The sequence below is a fragment of the Musca domestica genome, unplaced genomic scaffold, assembly GCF_030504385.1.
Source record: "Musca domestica strain aabys unplaced genomic scaffold, Musca_domestica.polishedcontigs.V.1.1 10, whole genome shotgun sequence".
NCBI classification, from domain to species: Eukaryota; Metazoa; Arthropoda; class Insecta; order Diptera; family Muscidae; genus Musca; species Musca domestica.
This window is the reverse complement of record NW_026712115.1, coordinates 10772089-10791605: the sequence shown is the minus strand read 5'-3', so window position 1 is coordinate 10791605 and position 19517 is coordinate 10772089. Positions and strand designations below refer to the sequence as shown.

General features: G+C 34.0%; 2 protein-coding genes across 2 annotated transcripts; both read left to right on the top strand.

Moving 5' to 3' along the window:
• Window positions 1–1320: 1320 nt before the first annotated feature.
• Window positions 1321–3084, top strand: LOC101897159 (hypothetical protein). The gene is made up of 2 exons (XM_011292638.3): window positions 1321–1459; window positions 2122–3084. The coding sequence occupies exon 2, from the start codon at window positions 2286–2288 to the stop codon at window positions 3003–3005; it is 720 nt and encodes a 239-aa protein (XP_011290940.1). The 5' UTR covers window positions 1321–1459; window positions 2122–2285; the 3' UTR covers window positions 3006–3084.
• On the top strand, window positions 1323–19290 carry LOC131804068 (23 kDa integral membrane protein-like). The gene is made up of 6 exons (XM_059126378.1): window positions 1323–1459; window positions 3657–3737; window positions 14781–14972; window positions 15118–15279; window positions 15349–15543; window positions 18840–19290. The coding sequence occupies exons 2-6, from the start codon at window positions 3678–3680 to the stop codon at window positions 18909–18911; spliced, it is 681 nt and encodes a 226-aa protein (XP_058982361.1). The 5' UTR covers window positions 1323–1459; window positions 3657–3677; the 3' UTR covers window positions 18912–19290.
• The last annotated feature ends 227 nt before the right edge of the window (window positions 19291–19517 follow it).

Here is a 19517-nt window from a genome sequence, read left to right as displayed (position 1 = left end):
ATACGCAAATATAAAAATTGTCCGTTTGTTAAAATTCCATCCTCATGTAATTACATTCAATAATTTGCTCAGCATCGTGTAATGTTATTGCTTGAAAGACAAACATAAATATTTTATTTCGTTATTTGAAAGCAAGAATAATTAAGGCGCCAATATATCTCTCTCATGCTCTCTCCCTCTCAGAATTTCAAATCACGAGGTCACTATAAGTTTAAATAGTGACCGTGAAGGCAAAATAGCCTATACTTGCGGTATGAATCAACAAGCAATATGATGTCACAAAGCGTATTTGGGAGACAAATGTTAGAAGCTAATAATACAGTTTTGTTTATTAGTGTGTTTATCTTCGAACACAAAGTTAAAAGTGTTAACCAAGTCAAGATTTATGGTTAAATCTACTTGAAACTCAGGATTTCCTCCAAAGTTATATCCGGCGACATATTTTTGACCGTATCAAAATATGTATATTCCGTGCATCCGTAAGGATTTATACCGATAGATTTATTATAAATTCCACCATTAGATACTAATTTTGTTATTCCGTTTGTGACACCTCGAAAAAAAGTATACACATTTATGTGCATATTATGTCATTGAAGGGGCTTAGATTTAAAATCTAATATGGCTGTTCCTACTGATTTCCGTTGTGGTCCTTTATTGTCATAGAGTGCATATTATGAAATTAAAGAGGCTTAGATTTAAAATCGTATAAAACATATATTGTGGGAGCTATAGCTATGTCTGAATCAATTTGATCTAAACTTGACAGAATTTATGCTAATCGGAACTCTATCCGTTTCGATATCTTGGTCCAAAAATCATTTACGTACTAATTTCAATTTTTATCACATATCATTCAGACAGTAATTTCAATTAGACTCTTATCCCATACACCCTAACGTGTCCACTACTACATTCATTAAGATATTATTTACTATTAATTTTCATATTAACAATCATCCAAGTCGTTGGCCTAGTCTTATCCATGATATTGTTAATTGAGCAGAAAAATAGATAGATGTTTGATCAGCGATATTAGCTGTATTTTTGCTCAACTAATTCTCTTCTAAGACTCCATGTTACATACACACACACCTATATCGTCACAGAGAAAAGTTCGTAATAATTTAAATTACGGTGAATTAATAAGTTTTTGGTGTATTGTAGTTGCTCTTAGGAGCTGATGAATTGAGAATGCGATGCTGAGAGCAACGCAAACTAGCGCCAAAAGCAAAAACTGAATGAATTGAATTGACAAACAACAATTCAAAATTATTGCTGGCTGTATCCGCCACACTGCCTCACTGGCCCAAACACAAAGTTAACACTTCGATCGAGGCAGTTAGTTTGTAACGAACATCACGCTGGTTTAGACGTGTTAAACGCTCGGCAATAACGCTTGTAGAAACAAAGGCAAGAGTGTTTCGGATTGAATAGTTTCAGTGAAACCAAACACAAGGTATTGTTTGATCGGAATGTTTAAAATTAAAATCTGAAAATTTTTCAAAATAACCAACCTTACGAAAGCCAGTAGAGTGTGTGTGTAGTTGTTAATGGTTTTTACTGATGCGAGAGCTTTAAGCTTAAAATGTGAATAAAGGTCCATGCTGGGAGCAGGGAGAGAGAGGAAAACTTGTTTTTGTTTTGAAGATGAACGAAGCAAAACACTAAAGCACAACACGAAATAAATGTCAAACACATAGGAGGTGGGGCAAAACAATATTTATAAATAAAACATAAAACCAAACCAGCCGAACCGAATGTCAGTGAAAGTTCAAAAACACAAAAATTTAGTGGACAAAGTTGAACGTTGAAAGAGTCGTATAAAAAAAAATACTCTATCATTTGTATATATATTTTATTGAGTAACGATCGGCCAGATAAAAGTCCATACATACGTAGACGAACCAAAAAGCAAAAGCAGCCGCAACATTAACGAAAGCACCAATCATCTAACTGCCTTGTCACAATCTCCTAAGATTTGGAGAAGACATATCGATCTTGCTTATTAAAAAGACTATGATGTCATCTCCTCCTCCTGCTTGCTAAACAAATTCAAATATGCTATAATTGCCTTACCTCAGCTAATGTCCAATTCTAATCGGTGTCTCAATTTTATAGGTTATATCACGGACAAAAAGAACTGAAATATACAAAAAGTGTACTTAAAAAGAAACCAATATAAAAGACTAGCCGCAGTGAGGCTGAACAAAACTGACCCATCGACACGACCACAATTATCAAACTTTTCAATTCTGTGATAAGGAACGAAAAAATCCTCTAATATGGACAAAACAACATCTTTCCTCAGCGAAAAGTATCAAAACTTATGCAATCTCATGGAACGCGAAACACTTGGCACAGAGGTCCTGATCTACGGTACATCAAGTCTAATGTTATTGGTAGCTTATGCCAAGCGCAAACCGGCATACCTAGTGCGTCCCTTCAAAAAGCCTTCCCACATCCCGGATCGCTTAATCAACGAACGTGTCATGCATACTGGACGCATAGCAGACATTCAACAAAAAGGCAGCGACACTCTACTATACATCAGCCATCGTCCACTTATTCCATTCTTTATGAGCAACAAACGTTTGCTACCAATTAAATTGCCTGGTGTGAAGGTAAATGGAAACGGTTTTGCCTGGTTGCAGCAATGTCTAATTGGAAAAGAGGCCACATTTGTACCACTGAACAAAAAGGCCTCGGATGAATATGTTGTCTCACAATTGTGTTTGGTGCATCCGCCCAAGGGTAATCGTCTGCTTGACATTTCAGAGACTCTCTTAAAGCTACGTTTTGCACGCTATGACCAAGATGCTAATGGGAGCATAAAGAAGAATGCCAAGTACTATCAGCATTTGTCAAAAGTTGAAGCATCTACACATAGTCGTGAAGCTTTATTGCTCAAGGTTGCCAGCGTCCCATGGTTATGGAAAAAGTTCTATGAGATGAAGTCTTCGTTGTTGCCCAAGGAGAAGTTATTGCCCGAATTAGTTCGTTAGTGAAACTATGTAGAAACAGCAATGCATTATATGTAGCTTCTAATTTATAAGATTTCAGATTTAAATTCGACAAATGGCATATTCAAAAAAATATGTTATTATATGCTTAAGCCTTATTTTTAAAACCGATTCATTAAGAAAGTTTTTTGGTAAAAACAGATTGGTGGATTGACGATATAAAAAATGACTATGTTCTGCGGCAACGCATTTAATTTGTTAAAATATTTATTTGATTGTTTTTGGGTACGAAAAAAATTAAAAAAATGAGAATTTTTGAATTTAATTTTTAAAAATATGGATGAATGTCCTTGACTAAAGTTTTTATGCTGTTAATCGAAAAGCGAAGGTCCCGAGTGTTTTAATCATTTTACACACTGAAAACCGCATATCGATAAGGCTGTTGACCTTATAAAAACATTATTCGACCTCAACATTGTTTGCTTAAAACTAACGTGTCAATTAATTGTGTCTATAGCAAACAAAAGTAAAATGACAAATCTTAACATTTTAGTTTCCTAATACCATTTAAGAAATGTATAGAAAAAACCATTACCACACCACACACACTCTCGTTAATGATTCGTTAAATAAAAACACGTTATTTTAGACAAAAAAAAAAATTAAAATTATATTGATTGTTTTAATTTTCAGTTGTAAACAAATTGCATCAAAATGAGTTGCGGAATGACAATGGTTAAATATACTCTATTCCTCTTCAATATTCTATGTTCGGTGAGTAATTCATTAGCATTATTTGAATTAACCTGCGTCAGTGTGGCAAACAAATGTTTGGGCACGACTGATCTTTGCTAATCCTTAGCCAATTTCCCTTCATATTTCTAGCTACATTCTGCAACAAAATGTTCAGTAAATTTGATACATTAAGATCAAGTGAATAATCCTTGTTTATGAAGACTTATTGTAAATAGGCAAAATGTTTAAAGGTCGATTTAAACTTGACTGACAAAAATCGGTAATCATTTAAAAAGTGAATGTTGTTTCTATTGTTAGTTATTATTGACATCTTTATTTTCATCCCCTACTTACCGACATATGTCACTCATCGCCGAAATTGTAAGTAATTCAAAAATTGCCACAATGGAAGTTGTATGTTCAATGCTAAATTGTTTTTAGTCTCTAAAATTAGTGACGGTCTCTTTATTGAAACATATAGTCCTGAGCAGTTTCAAATACCGGAATTCCTACCTATTAAAGGTCACAACTCTGTTGGCATTTTGCGAAATAAAAATCAATGAAATTTGTAATTTTAGTATATTTTATACATTACAGTGAGCTCTGAAAAGGTGTAGTTACAGTTTTCCCAAATTTAACGATTCGGTCGGTATTACAAAAGATTAACAGATGCCCAAAGGCATTAAGGTTGTTTTGAGCGAATCAAATACAAATTTTCTCATGAATATTTTACATATTTAATTTTCCATAAGATTATTACCCAGATGTACGTGCGTTTTAGAAAATTCACCGAAAACATGGTGACTGTATGAATCAAATATAAAAGTACACACCTCAAAATCGACTCATTTCATCAGTGGTATTTGTTGTTCACTTCAAACCACATTCGATTCTAAGCTTCCGTTCTCTGAAAAAGCGAATCGGTATGGAAACAAGTTTCGAACATTAAACCACACATACACACACCAAGATAAATACTTGTTACAAATTACATTGGAAAAATATCTTCGGCTACAGAATATTGCCTAATCATGGATCAGTACATCTTTCTGTACCAAATTTTAGCATTAGATCTATGAAATACTTATACATACTTGGCTATATTATAAACAATTATAAAAACGATTTGTATGTATTATTAGAAGAAAACATTGTGGTGTTTTTGGTTGTTATTAGCTTTTGGTGACCAGTTGAATTATAACATTGGCTAATGATTGTTTGGCTAAAGCTCTTAAAAAAGCTGTTGATGTTTTCGTTTTTTAATTTGTTTTTCATATCCCCCAATATTTTGACTGTCTTCGACAATTATTCTCAGGGATATTTAATTTGTAAGAAGACTGTGTGTTTTTCACTAACGTAAACGTGAATCAACTTTATGTAAAAGCATAAAAATAATATATTTTTTAACATACATATGTGCATAGCACATAGCAGTACGTACACTTGATTAAGACAAACAGTATTTTTGTTTAGAACTTGTATTCTCTAAACCGAGGTTAACCAGATGTTGTAGCGGTATAGAACTAGCTTTTTGTTCAGACAATTATTAGATGTTGCATTCTAAACTTTTCTTGACGAATAAAGAAGACAAAAAATAAAATCGCAAAACAATAGTTTTTTTAATTCATGATTTCTAAACTAAGCACAGAAGTAGTGGTAGACAGAGAAATATTTATGCCTCATATGAGACTTTTGAGATCGTATATGTGACAGTGAATTTTCGATCAATAATTAATGTTTTTTCGTATGGGTGGGTCAATATGAAGATCAACTAATTTAATTGGTTAAAGTGATACATGCAGATGGTTGTTTGTCAGTATGTGTGGCAGAAAGTCACGAAACTGAAAGTTTGATGCATGTAACGCAGAGAGTTTGCCAGAAGCATGTTGTAGCAGAAGCATGAGGTTTTTGACATCGGAAGTGGTGACCACATACATACAAAAATATGTAAATTAAATACGAGTCTAGGCTATTTCATTACAGTTTGTGTTAGATGTCATTCAATGGGAAAAGCTCCCACACTTGCTGTTGGAATTTCTTCTTGTGTATCTGTATAGAAAAATATTTTGAATTAATTAAAAATTCATTATATTCATAACCTATTACGTCATATTCTTTTTACTCTCAAACAAAAATCCGCTTATAATAAGAAAGCAACAACAAAAATACCACAAATGTTTTCATTTGTTTTTATGTCTTGAACGATGATGACATGAAATATTAAAAGTAAATGCGAATTATTTTATATCGCTAAATATTCTCACGTTCTGCCATTTTCTACATTGAAGTCGCATGTGTTTCCACCCCATTTCTAGAGAATCGTCAAATATTGTATGAAAAATATTTTTAATAGTTTAAAACTACTTTAAAAAAATTAAAAGGCATATTTTACAACCATCTCGACGTACACTTTGAATCATGGCCTATTTTGGGCCATGCTTTGAATTTTATTTTCAATATGTTAGTGTAGTTGACATTATAAAAATTACAAACCACAATACAAAAATTAAATTCATCTTCACCATTTTGAAACGTAGTTCCAAAAAATACTTTACAATTTGAAGCAGTTTCACTTGTAATTTGAGAACACCATTCGATAACAAAAATAATTCGTTTAATTTCAGTTTTACCGTTATAGATGCTCCATATTAGGTGTGTCTGGCTACCCAAAAATTTGTAACAATTGTCGAAAATTATTACTGGAAGTCGTCTGTTAACACAAAAGTTCTACAAAAGAGAGCGATTCGAGAGATAAATTTAGCCAGTTCTTTATAGTTTGCAAATCTTTGCCAGCAAACTTATTTTCTTGCAATCACTTATTCTCCTCCTTCCGGCGTTTTATATTAGTGCAAGCAATTTTAAAATATCTTTATTTTGGCCTAATTGCTTGGTTTTTCGGGACCATTTTCATTCTTGAGTACTTCATGTTTTTTTATGGAGGTTATATTATTTTGTTTTGACAAATCAGCTGATCGATTGAAAGTTTTTGCGGGGATTCTGTCTGTTTACTTTTTACAATTTTCATGCAAAACGGAATAAAACCATCTTACTTTACTGCAGGAAAAGTAACCAGACAGACCTATTTAACGTGTAGACAACCGTTGCTTATTTATTTATTTAATGCTTTCATTTGAAATGTGTGAAAATTTTGAAATATCTTCAAATTGAGCTATTTTTAAGAATGTTGTGAGACCTGTTCCACCTGTATGGATTGTACTGTCAGAATTGCCATAAATAATAATCGGCAACAAGTTGCTTTGTTTATTTGATTTTTGAATAAACAAAAAAAAAAAACGAGAAAAAATTAAATTTCTCTTCAATATACGTATATCTTTACATTTTTTCGTCACATAATGGATATCATTTGCAAGGCCCGCATAAAGTCGGCAAAAAGACTACTTTTGACAGCGATTTGCCATTTGCACAATAACAAGGTGTTTCCATGGCTCAATAAGAAAGGTTTCTCGACTTCAAGAAGCTAGGAAAAATGCAACTATGTACCGGAGCTTTATAGTGTCAAATAGACATCTAGGTATGCAACAATTGCTTTTGCTTATTTTATATTTTTTAACAAAATTCTCATATTGGAGAAAAACAACAAAACATGGACGGAATTTTTGGGGTTATTCCAGAATTGTGCAATTTTTTTATTGAATTTGAAATAATTTCAAATTATTTTATTTTTATTCAAAACAATACATACACATATACAAACTGTGTATATGTAATGACAGAATAGGGGCACCAGAAGAAAACAAATTGTATTTAGGGGGTAGCTTTGTTCTACCTTCTGTAATTTTACCATGGGTGTTCCTGAATATTTAAAAAATCAGCAGTGCGATTCTCTATCTCATTGATATTGTTAATTTTTTAAAGGTTTTGTTTAAAAATAAGTAGGCTTGCATACTTTTATATAAAAATATGCTTAGTTAAAAAAACGTTTTAAAAATGTTGACATATCGATGTTCTCATCTACCTGTTTTCCTCTACCATGCATATGCCAGATGTTTACACTTTGTTTTCTATTTGTTTATCTTTTGTTCTGTTATTACAATTCTGTTATTACAATTACAATCGGAGGTTGCTGACATGTTTTTTTTTTACAAATTTCAATATTTTTTCATTCAAAATTTTCAATTCCAAAATTAGTTATATAGTTCGATACCACAAAGGAATAATCGGTTATCGTAGTAAAAACATTTACATTAGGAGTGTTCGTATACTCGATAATTTGTACAAATTTTAATTTCGTTTATGCTATGTTCTCATTGCAGTTTCAATCACGTTGTTCGCTCTATGAATTAGATACACCAAATAACCCGTTCATATGGCACGATTCGTAATTCATAGTAACATAATTCCTTTTTTCAAAATGTTTGTTTGTTGATTTTTAATAGGAATTTGTACGAAAACATTTATGAATAGAAGAAAAATATTGTCCATTCATGTTTTGACCCTTTTCTGTAAATGTTGACATTTTGAATATATTTTTGTGTGTTTTTTGTTTTTTATTTTTGCTGGAGAGAAACTTGTCAATTTATTTTTTTCGATGCAAAAATATTCCAACCCTTGGACAATAAGCGTACCTCGAAAAACGGAGAGAACAAAATTTACTTTTGTTTGAATGCTCATACGCCATTCAACATTATGTCTTTAAAACATAATTTTCCGTCTTCCTGAAAAAATTTAAAATTTCATTAAATTATTCTAATTTGAAATGTCATAATTTAGGGATGGCACACATTTCATCGTAGTTCTGAGAGTGATTTGAATGGAACAAAGAACAAAAATCGTTGTTCGCTCAGAACATTTTGTGTGGGAGATCAAGTAGATACTTCATAATTAATGGTCGAACAACGAATAGAGAGGGAATCACGTGCATGTGAACTTATAGCATGTTTCCATTGGAAACCGAACAACGTTGTTCGCTCTCAGAATTAGGTACACGAATTAACCCGTTAATACGGCACGATTCATAATTCATAGTAAAATAATTCCTTTTTTCAAAAATTTTGTTTGTTGATTTTAATGGGAATTTATACTAAAATACATTCAATTCTCACTAATATGAATAGAAAAAATAATTGTTTTTCTCCCAAAGATATATTATATCATTAATTTTATAATTTTCATTCACGTTTTCAACTTTTTGTGTAAATGTTGACATTTTGAACATATATTTGTATTTTTCTATTCTAAATACTGCTGGAGAGACACTTGTCAAACATTTTTTCTGCCGATACAAACATTTTGAAAATATTGCCTCTTTTGTTTCCAGTTTCCTGTGGAAATTTCAACTCATGGACAAAATGCGTACCTCGGATGAGAGAGAAAAGAAAATTTACTTTCGTTTGAATGTACATACCAGACGGCTACAACGAGTATGCAAAAATTCTAGCATACTCGGTTTCTTACATGATTTTTGTTGATGCAGTCGTTTAGTTTGATCTGAATGAAATGACCGTTTTTCTTCCGATCGAATCGAACGCTCAGTTTGAATCACTTCACTCACAATCAAACATGAGCGTTCGAGACGGTTTGATGTGTTCAGCAACATGAGTTGATCGAACACATGAATGTAAATGAGCAATCTCAACCGTGATTGTCTTCTTTGAATCGAGTTCGCTCAGTGTCATTGTTTATTCAACCATTTAATCAAGATGGGACAGTTTATTTTGACTTTTTTATTTTTTGAAATAGAAGAATATTGTGATAGTGCGACCGAAATTGTTGCAAGTAGAAACTACACAGGTGTAGGTAAACGAAAAGGTCGAAGTTTGTGAAAAATCTTGACCAATATTGTAAAATAAAAAAATATTTAAACATTTTTAGTTTTCTAAATACCAACGATGTGTCTTTATTAACAAATTTATTTTTTTTTTCAAATAAGTTACTGAAGTCTAGCATACCAAAAACCCAAATAAAATGAAAAATTGTATGCTTATTAAATATAATTTGTACCAATTTCTTTAATGGGGACATCTTTTAGTTACGAAATCCTTAGTAAAATTACAATCATGAATTCGCTCAAATTCGAACATTTGTGTTTTAATCAAATCAAATCACTCACTTAACTAGGATAAATAAAACCTATCAGACTCATCATAGATGATCGACCCGTTATGAACAATTCAACATAAGTTCGTAAACAAATAACTAATGTGAGCTGTTTGATTGCGATCACAAAACTTCGATCAATACATGTTTGATCACAACTTTTTCGTTTGGCTTGAGTAACTCGAATGAACATGTTGCATCTGACCGACTGATTGAGTTTGATTGTATTTCCACTGTGTGTGATCAAGCCTACTCAATCATACTCATTGCAGCCCTCTGGTACATACGTAATTTAACATTGTAGTTTTCATTCATAATTTTCAGTCAGGAAATTAGCATTACCCAAAAGTCCAGTAAGGGAGAGCGAAAAGAGAGAGACATCAGGTGTGTTCGTTTACTCGATAATTTGTAAAATGTGTAAAAATTTGTCTAAAAAATTGTACATATTTTTAGTGGAAGCTGTTCGTTTACCCAAAACCAGAAAGTGAGACCGAAATGAGAGACATTTTGCCATTTGAGTTACATAGAGTTTGCAAATTCTTACTAGAAAAAGTTCCCCAGTAAGAATTATCTAGTAACATCAGCTGTCATTAATCAGTTGTTTTGGATCGTCCCCTGCTTAGCCCTTTACGTCTTAAGTGGGTAATTTTATTAGTATTGAGCTTATGCCATGTTTACCTTAGGACTTTTTGTAGGGTTAACCTACTTTGAGAGGATTTATTTGAAGTAAAAGTAATGGATATGACAATTTAAATCCAAATCCAGTGGGTTAACCCTCATATATATAAACGTACTGTTAGTTAGAATTTTTGTATTTGTATGACTAGCGGATTCAGAGTCTGTGATGGTACCAGTTACTGAAGCTTGGGTTGAACTCATCTAATCATTACAGTCTCCTCCTCCTTAATTTTGCCCCTAGGTTATGGGCTTGTTACATTACCCCCGACCACAGACGACAAGGCAGAAACATTGTAGATTAGAGCTTTCAAACGATCGCGGTCTACGAAGCGCGCGCGACTCGCAGGCAAATCAATGACACCAGCCGGTAAACTATGCGGCTAAGGGCCGCCAATGTTAGTGCTACGCAGTGAAAAATATTCAGTACAGCAAGAAAGTCGCGCTTAGAACCGCAACAGGGAGCCTCCTCATGACACCTGTCGGCAATCTAGTTTTGACATTATTAAGTTCCGGATTGTGCAGCCGGCACAATTCGTACTGGATTGACACCAATAGGTGTGTCTGGTTACCCTAAAATTTGTAACAATTGTTGCAATCTGTTGCTGGAAGTCTGTTAACACAAAATATCTGCAAAAGAGAGCGATGTGAGAGAACAATTTTGACAGTTAATTCATTGAGAGCTTGCAAATTCTTGCTGGACAAATTTCTTCTGGCAATCATTTGCAACTTTTCTTCTTCTCCTTCCGGTGATTTATATTTAAACTATATATTTTTTTTTGAAATTTCAAATACAATTGTGTTTTTTGTTGGCCTGTTTTAACACATTAAAAAAATGAGGACAAATATGAAAAAAATGAAAACAACCTGTTGTATATAATTTTAAATGAGTCTGACAGGAAGCGGGCATAGCCTCAGGGTGGGAATACATAAAGCGCATATTTGGCTGGCTTAAGTAATCGGCTGGTTACTTCGTAGAGAAACAAAGGAGTTTCAGGTTGACTTAGTTTGATTTTGGCCCTAGGCTCCTTTGTTTATATCCGAAGAAGCCAGACGATGACTTAAGCCAGCCAAATCCTCACCTTCAGGGCTGTATTTTTTTAATTTTACGAAGCAGTTCTACCTTCGTATTGTATTATGGTTTTTTGTACTTTTTTACATTGTATAAAGGTCAAATAAATAAGTAAAAATGAATAATTTTAACTTTTAATTATGTTGTAAATTTTTTGTAGTGAGTTAATATACAGGGAAACGTTTACGAACATTTGCAATGAGTATTGTATTGTTGCAGTTCTGTTTTTGCTTCTACTCATCTACACAAACAGTACAAAATAAGAAACAAGTCCCGTTATCTTAATATCGGTTTTTTTCGTTTTGTACTTCGAGAAAATACAGAACGAAACGATTGCAAACGTTTTCAAATGTTTATTTTCGTTCGCTGGCCCTACCTACGCAACTATCTTCAGCAGAGTTGTGCCATTCTTGCTCATACACCAGTTCCTAAAAGTATGAGTGATTTCATAAATTTAATATCACTCATACGCAAAGTTTTAAACAAAAACCAACAGAGTCCCCGGAACTAGTTATAGAACTAGTTTGTTCCATCGAACTAAATTGGCACAACTCTAATCTCCGGTATCATTGAGGACCCAACCTATACAGGTTGTGTCTTTCTTGAGGCTGGTTCTGGAAGCAGAACTAGATTGAGATGAATCAGAACGAACATAGCAGTAGGGCAACACCCTTCGGCAACACCCTTGTTTTAGTTTTTCAAAAACATACTGCATTAGCATTTTTCTGTTTCCCGCGGTTCACGGGGAGACACTAAAAACTGAGTAATATGACCGTCCTATTCACCACCTGAGGACGCGCTCGCTGGGAGATTGATAAGCTTCCTCGAAACTTGAAAGTTGCAATGTACAGGGTGAGATGAAAGAACTACAACCAATTTCAGACAGTTGTCATTTCTAAGCCACTCGTCCGACAGCTGTTACAGCTCATTATATTGTTTACAAGCGTATACGAGAAAAAAAGAAAAAAAGTTATTCGTGATGGAAGTCAAGCGTGATAGTGTGATTTCTTTATATTTGGCTGGAAAACCACAAGTTGATATCGTTAGATCACTGCAGCATTTGAATGTGAATAAATCTTTTGTGTCTCGTACCATCGCTCGTTACCGTGATTCTGGTAGCGTAGTCCTACGTCAAGGAAGTGAACGAAAGAAAACAGCAACATCAGCAGAAATGTTTCGAAAAGTAAAGAAGCGACTTGATCGAAACCCGCGTCGCAGTGGCCGAAATGTGGCTCGTGAGCTGAACATATCGCAATATTCCATTCGGCAAGTATTGAAAAATGATTCCATTGAAATTCCAAAAAGTGCAAGAATATACACCGCAACAGAAATAAAATATACTCAAAAGAGCTAAAGAGTTGCTTCGCTTGGCCGAAAGTGGTGAACTGCCGAATTTGGTTATTTTTCCGATGAGAAAACATTCGTTGTTGTAAACAAATAAAATGAGTGTTTACTTGCCAAAGAGGTCAACTGAAAATGTGCACCCTCGGTTGGCCACCAGAACTCAAGCGCCGGCCATGGTGATGGTGCGGGCCGCCATAACAGCCAATGGTCGGTCGATGCCGAATATTATCGCGAAAATGTTCTAGGTGTAGCCTTGTGCACGCAAACATTTTGGCCGATGAGCTTGGACATTCCAACAGGACTCAGCACCATCGCACTCAGCACGCGCCACCCAAGAATGGTTAAAAAATGAGGCTCCTACCTTCATTTCCAGCGCACAATGGCCACTAAAATCTTCGGATACCAATCCGTTGGACTATTGTGGAAATTGAAAAGCAAGCAAGGTTCTCACTAAAAAATACGAAAGTGTCGATAACCTCAAGCAAGCGCATTGCCGGGAATGGGCCAGATTACCGCAGAGCAACATTCGGGCAGCGTGTGACGGTTTCATTGGTCGTTGAAGGCCATAATTCGTACCAAAGGTGACCAATTCGAACAAATCTAAACTTATTCTAACATTTTTGCTTGCATTCAATGAAATTAAAGAAATGTAAAAATTATGGCGTTTGACTTTGTTGCAGTTTTTTATCTCACCCTGTATGTATGTTGCTTATGCAGTTTGTAGTGTCTTTAGCTAATTTTTGCATTGAATGTTGCCTCCATTTCAGTTTTTGCCGTCATATTTGTCTTCGACGTGGTTTGTTTGAAGCATCTAATAAATTTTTCGCTTCTCTCGTTCTCCGTTTTGTTGAACTCCTTCTTATTTATCATTTCCATTACCTCGTCTTCACATGAGTGGCTGGAAGATCGGAAATGTTTTGTATTAGGGGGAAATGTAGTGGACGGAACGGGCCCTTTCAAATCCCTTTTTGCATTTTTATTGCCCCATAAGGACTAAAGGTGAGAATACATAAAACGTTTACTTTTTGGCTTAAGTCATAGGCTGACTTCTTCGTAGAGGAACAAGGGAGTTTTAGGTTGATTTAGTTCGATTTTGGCCCTAGGCCCTTTTAATCTTTTACGAAGAAGCCAGCCGATTATTTAAGCTAGTCAAAAAAGCTCTTTATGTACTTCCACCTTAACATCGTGCACACCTAGCACAATGATCCAATAATTTCTGAAAATTATTTGACAGGAATGTCCAGTAAGTGAGAGCGAATGAAGAAAGCGATTTAGATATTTGAGCTTCTAAAGGTGAAAGTACATAAAAGGCTTAAGTCATCGGCTGTCTTCTTCGTAGAGTAACAAAGGAGTTTTAGGGTGGGAATACATAAAGCGCTTATTTGACAGGCTTAAGTCATCGACTGGCTTCCTCGGAAATGAACAAAGGAGCTTAGGACCAAAATCAAACTAAGTCAACCTAAAAATCCTTTATTCCTCTACGAAGAACCCAGCCAAATAAGCACTTTATGTATTTATGTACCTTTAGGTTGACTTAATTCGATTTTTGCTTTACGCTCCTATGTTTTTTTTTCCGAAGACTTAAGCCAACCAGAAAAGCGTTTTATGTGTTGTCACCTTAAATGAGAGCCATTGAGGAGATCAAGTTTTGGCTAGCCATAATAAATCGACTGATTTGGAAATCGAGAAACGAAATCGTAATAATTTAGACCAGTAATTAAATGTTATACTTCTTTTTTTATTTATTCAAGAATTTGCCGCAAATATTTCTTGACAATAAGGTACCAAAGGAAAATTTAAATGAAAATGTTGCTTCTGATGAAAAGCCCAAATTATTTTAAATTGGACGTTGCCGTAAAAGAGCGGCTTTTTAATTACTATTATTTATGTAATCGTTTCGAATTAAAACATATAATTATATTTAATACTTTCAGATATGTGGCATTCTATTGATAGTATTTGGAGCTATGCTCTTCTCCAATATCCACACAGTGGAGGATTTTGCAGAAGCAGTTAAAACGCAACAGGTGCCCCTAACAATGATTGTATTGGGTATTGTCATATTGCTGATATCGTTCTTCGGCTGTTGTGGTGCGATTCGGGAAAGCTATTGCATGTCAATGACAGTAAGTGACGAGTGTCATTATCCTCATAATGTTATTTGTTGGATTGGCAAAGTGCTGTTTTAACCGATAACAATCACTCCAATAAATATATGTATATCTGTAAATGCAGACATGACCTTAAGTTTTATGTTATATTCCCCTTTAGTATTCCATTCTATTGTTTGTACTGATGATTGGTCAATTGGTTTTGGTAACATATATGTGGCTGCAAAAGGATAAATACCTGGTCATTATGGGTGATGTTGTCGAAAAAGCCTGGCAAAATAGAACACGCAAATCCGACTACATGGATGCTCTACAAATCAGCGTATGTATTCTTGAATGAAATATTGATTGATTTATTCTTTTTAATTTCTTGTCTAATGTTTGCAAACAGATGGAGTGCTGTGGCAGAAGTGGTCGCGCTGACTACCATTTCCAAGGATATTACCCACCGTCTTGCTGCAAGGATGTGCGCCAGTGTAACGATTCGACCGCTTTCAATGTTGGCTGCAAACAGGCTTTTGTTGAATTCTGGGATAAAAATGCCGATATTATAAAATACGCTGGATTGGCTATTGCCGCTATTGAGGTAAATAAATATTTACGAATACATGAAATGGGAGTGTAAGATAACGTAATAACCATGGTAGAAGAATATAGGTAGACGCGTCGACACAGCTGCTGGGACAATGAACCAATTTTGTAATTGAAAATGTTGAATGAAAAATTATTATTTGTACAAATTCTTAAAAAATGTATATCATAACAACCTCCGATTGGTGTCGTATAGAAAACTTATAAAAATCTATTTATTTTTGAAAAAAAAAAAAAAAAATAAAATTTTTTGACATATCAATGTTCCCAAGCTTGGATGCATAGAATACAGGTAGAATCTTCTACCACGGTAATAACTTCTACAATTTATTACGAAATGTTATGCAAGCCCAGTAAATAATGGCGAGTGAAGAGAGCAATTTGGAAAGTTGAGTTACTGATAGATTACAAACTCTCAATGGGGAATTTTCTTAGCAAAAATTATAGAGTATCAACTGCTAATTTATAAACAGTTTTCTTTTGTGACCGGTGTGAAAATGTTATTTTAATGTGCATTTTTTGACTGGCTTAAGTCATCGTCTGGCTCAAAGACATAGAAGTATAAAGATTGGACAAGACAGAGTCATGATATGGCAACCTTGTGAAAATACCTCTGTTGTTATGATATCATAACAACATAGTTAGCAATGTTATGCGATTCAAACCGCTTAGGCAATATGCAATTAATTTGGCAAGTCTATAGAATAAAATTTTGAAACCCAATTTTTGGATTTTTCAAACTTTTGTTTGTCATTTTTTTCTATATATGTTTTTTATATTAACATGGTCCTGTCATAAGCTTTTACCTAGATAGTATAGACACAAACCATTTGCTCAGAATGCATTTTTTTCTAGTCTTTACCATTTTAGGTCTTTGGTAACATCTCATGGCAGAGACATGTTAATATAAAAACCACAATTACAGAAACAGATAACAAATAAAAATTTGAGAAATCCAACATTTTGGTTTCAAAATTCTATTCCATGGACCATTCCGAAAATTTGCACATTGCCTTAGCGGTTTAAACCAGTTAACATTGGTAACTATGTTGTTATGATATCGTAACAACAGAGTTATTTTCACAGTGTTACCATATCTTGACCCTGTCTTGTCCTATCTTTACACTTCTATATCTTTGGTCTTTACCATTTTAGGTCTTTGAGAGTGGGAGTTTTAGGTTGACTTAGTTCGATTTTAGCCCTAGGCTCCTTTGTTCATTTTCGAAGACTTAAGCCAGCCAAATATGTGCTTTATGTATTCCCACCTTTAGTTTTAAGACGTTTCTAACCACATCTTTCGTTTTCAGCATTTACAGTTTTGTCCTTGATTTTTATACACTCCTCCTTGAAAAGGACTAACTTTGTGATTCCGTTTGTAACATCCCTCAAAGACCTAAAATGGTAAAGACTAGACAAAATGCATTCTGAGCAAATGGTTTGTGTCTATACTATCTAGATAACAGTTCATGACAGGGCCATGTTAATATAAAAAATAGATTTATAGAAAAAAATTACAAACAAAAGTTTGAAAAATCCAAAAATTGGGTTTTAAAATTCTGTTCCATATTTTTTCCCATTTAATTGCACATTTCACAAGCGGTTTAAATCGCTTAACATTGCTAACTATGTTGTTACGATATCATAACAACAGAGGTATTTTCACAGGGTTGCCATATATTGACTCTATCTTGTCCCATCTTTATACTTCTATGTCTTTGCATCCCTAAATATTCGTCGTAGACCCCATAATGTATATATATTCATAATCAGCATAAAATTCTAAGACGATTTAACGATGTCCGTTTGTCTGTCTGTTGAACTCGCGATACAGCCCACATTATTTGACGTAGAGCGTCAAAATTTAACAAAATAATTTGTATTGTGTCTAGAATGGTTGGTATTGAAAATGAGATATATCGGTCCACGTTTTGGTATAGTCCCCATATAACGGTACATTCCGATATTCGGTATTTTGATGATTTTTGCCACACTTTTTCACGGATATGTCTGAAAATTGGTATTTGTAGGTCATAATGGGTCCTAGTTCGTGCTGCGAAACATTGTATGTATAGGTCCACGCTTTGGTATAGCCCCCATATAACGGTACCTCCCGATATTCGGTATTTTGATGATTTTTGCCACATTTTTTCATGGATTTGTATAAAAATTGGTATTTGTTGGCCACAATAGGTTCTAGCTCCGATGGCGAAACTTTGCATGTATAGGTCCACGATTTGGCATAGCTCCCATATAACGGTACCTCCCTGAATGAGAAAAAAACAACCCGAATGGTTTGGTTGTTGATTCAATTCTGATTTTATTTAAAAAATATGTTCCTTACGTACTACTGAAACTAATCTAACTTAACCTAGTCGCAGCCACACAATTGTTCTTATCTATTCTAATATTGAATGATCATTGCAGGGCTGCTTGTAATTTCATTCTAGTGATCTTGTGCATCTACCGAGCGCATCCATATCTGTGTGTGTGGGTCATAACCTTTATAATCTGACACATTATCGTATGCGTCAGCGCACAAGATCACCGAATTGTTCACATGTGGTATTTTATGGCGGCTGGGAAATATGTAATCTTTTAATATTGATTGTTTATTTCAAGTTTTTCCCCGCGCCTCAACCGCACTCAAAAGAATGTACAAAGTATTTTGTACACTCCCGATATTCGGTAATTTGATGATTTTTAACACATTTTTTCAAGTATTTGTCTTAAAAATGGTTTTTGTAGGTCATAATGGGTCCTAGTTCGTTCCCCGAAACATTGTATGTATAGGTCCACGCTTTGGTATAGCCTCCATATAACGGTATTTTTCGATATTCGGTATTTTGAAAGTTTTTGTCCTATTTTATCACGGATTCGTCTAAAAATTGTAATTTGTTGGTAATAATGAGTTCTAACTCCGTTGGCGAAATATTGTATGTATAGGTCCACGCTTTTGTATAGCCCTATATAGCGGTACCTTCCGATATTCGGTATTTGATAGACGAATATGTGTAAAAATTGGTATTTGTGGGTCATAATTGATTCTAGTGTTTTCATTACCCTAAGGTGGAGGGTATTAGAAGTTCGGCACGGCCGAACTTAATGTTTTTTTTACTTGTTTTAAATAATCTTGAAAATGCGTCCAACTTGTTGTGGAAACGTATGGGATTCGGCATATCCCTATTGAGCTTTTTTATAATTATTTTCTTTAATCTAAACTCTAAATCTGTCTCTTTCTAGTAATACATAAATTATAACCAATCCTAAATGATTTATTTTAATTTTTTTCAGTTTGCCGGTTTCATTTTCGCCTGTTGTTTGGCCAACAACATTCGCAACTACAAGCGTCGTTCTGGCTATTAGGAAGTAGTTGAAAAAATCTGACCAAAAACAGCAACGAGAGCCAGCTTCAATTCATGCATACATACAGCTCATTTTATCCGCCCACCACCCTCTACCCAAATATTGTAGTAGAGTAAATTATATACACATCTATACATACATATTACAAGAACTTAAAATTATTTTAAGTCAAATATTTGAACAAAAATGAATTATTGTTCTTAAAAAATATCTTAAGTTTAACATACAATACTTGTGTTTATATTTTACATTTGAATCTCTTGAATTGTAACAAATCGATTTTTTATAAAGAATATGATAACTTTTATCGTTGATTGTACTCATTATGAAATGTACAAATTAATATTAATAAAAAGTATCTATTGTACAATTTTCCATAGATGTACTCATTTGCACTCGGTCTTTTGATATATGCTTTATCGGTAGGTATTAATAAATATTCCAAGAAATTATAAAGATGTTGTGAATCCCCCTCCATCTATTATCGTCATTCAAAACAAACAATTTGAAAATATGTTTAGTTTTATTGATTAGATTAGTGCTGATACAAATGTTGGTCAAGTTTATAAACAAAATTTGATTTACAGAGAATACAAGAGTGTCATT

Excerpts from the sequence above, each read along its gene's own strand:
- LOC101897159 (XM_011292638.3), top strand. The coding sequence starts at position 2,286 with ATGGACAAAACAACATCTTTCCTCAGCGAAAAGTATCAAAACTTATGC.
- LOC131804068 (XM_059126378.1), top strand. The coding sequence starts at position 3,678 with ATGAGTTGCGGAATGACAATGGTTAAATATACTCTATTCCTCTTCAAT. Across the intron at positions 15,280-15,348 it reads TGGATGCTCTACAAATCAGC|ATGGAGTGCTGTGGCAGAAG; the intron begins GTATGTATTCTT and ends GTTTGCAAACAG. Across the intron at positions 15,544-18,839 it reads TGGCTATTGCCGCTATTGAG|TTTGCCGGTTTCATTTTCGC; the intron begins GTAAATAAATAT and ends AATTTTTTTCAG.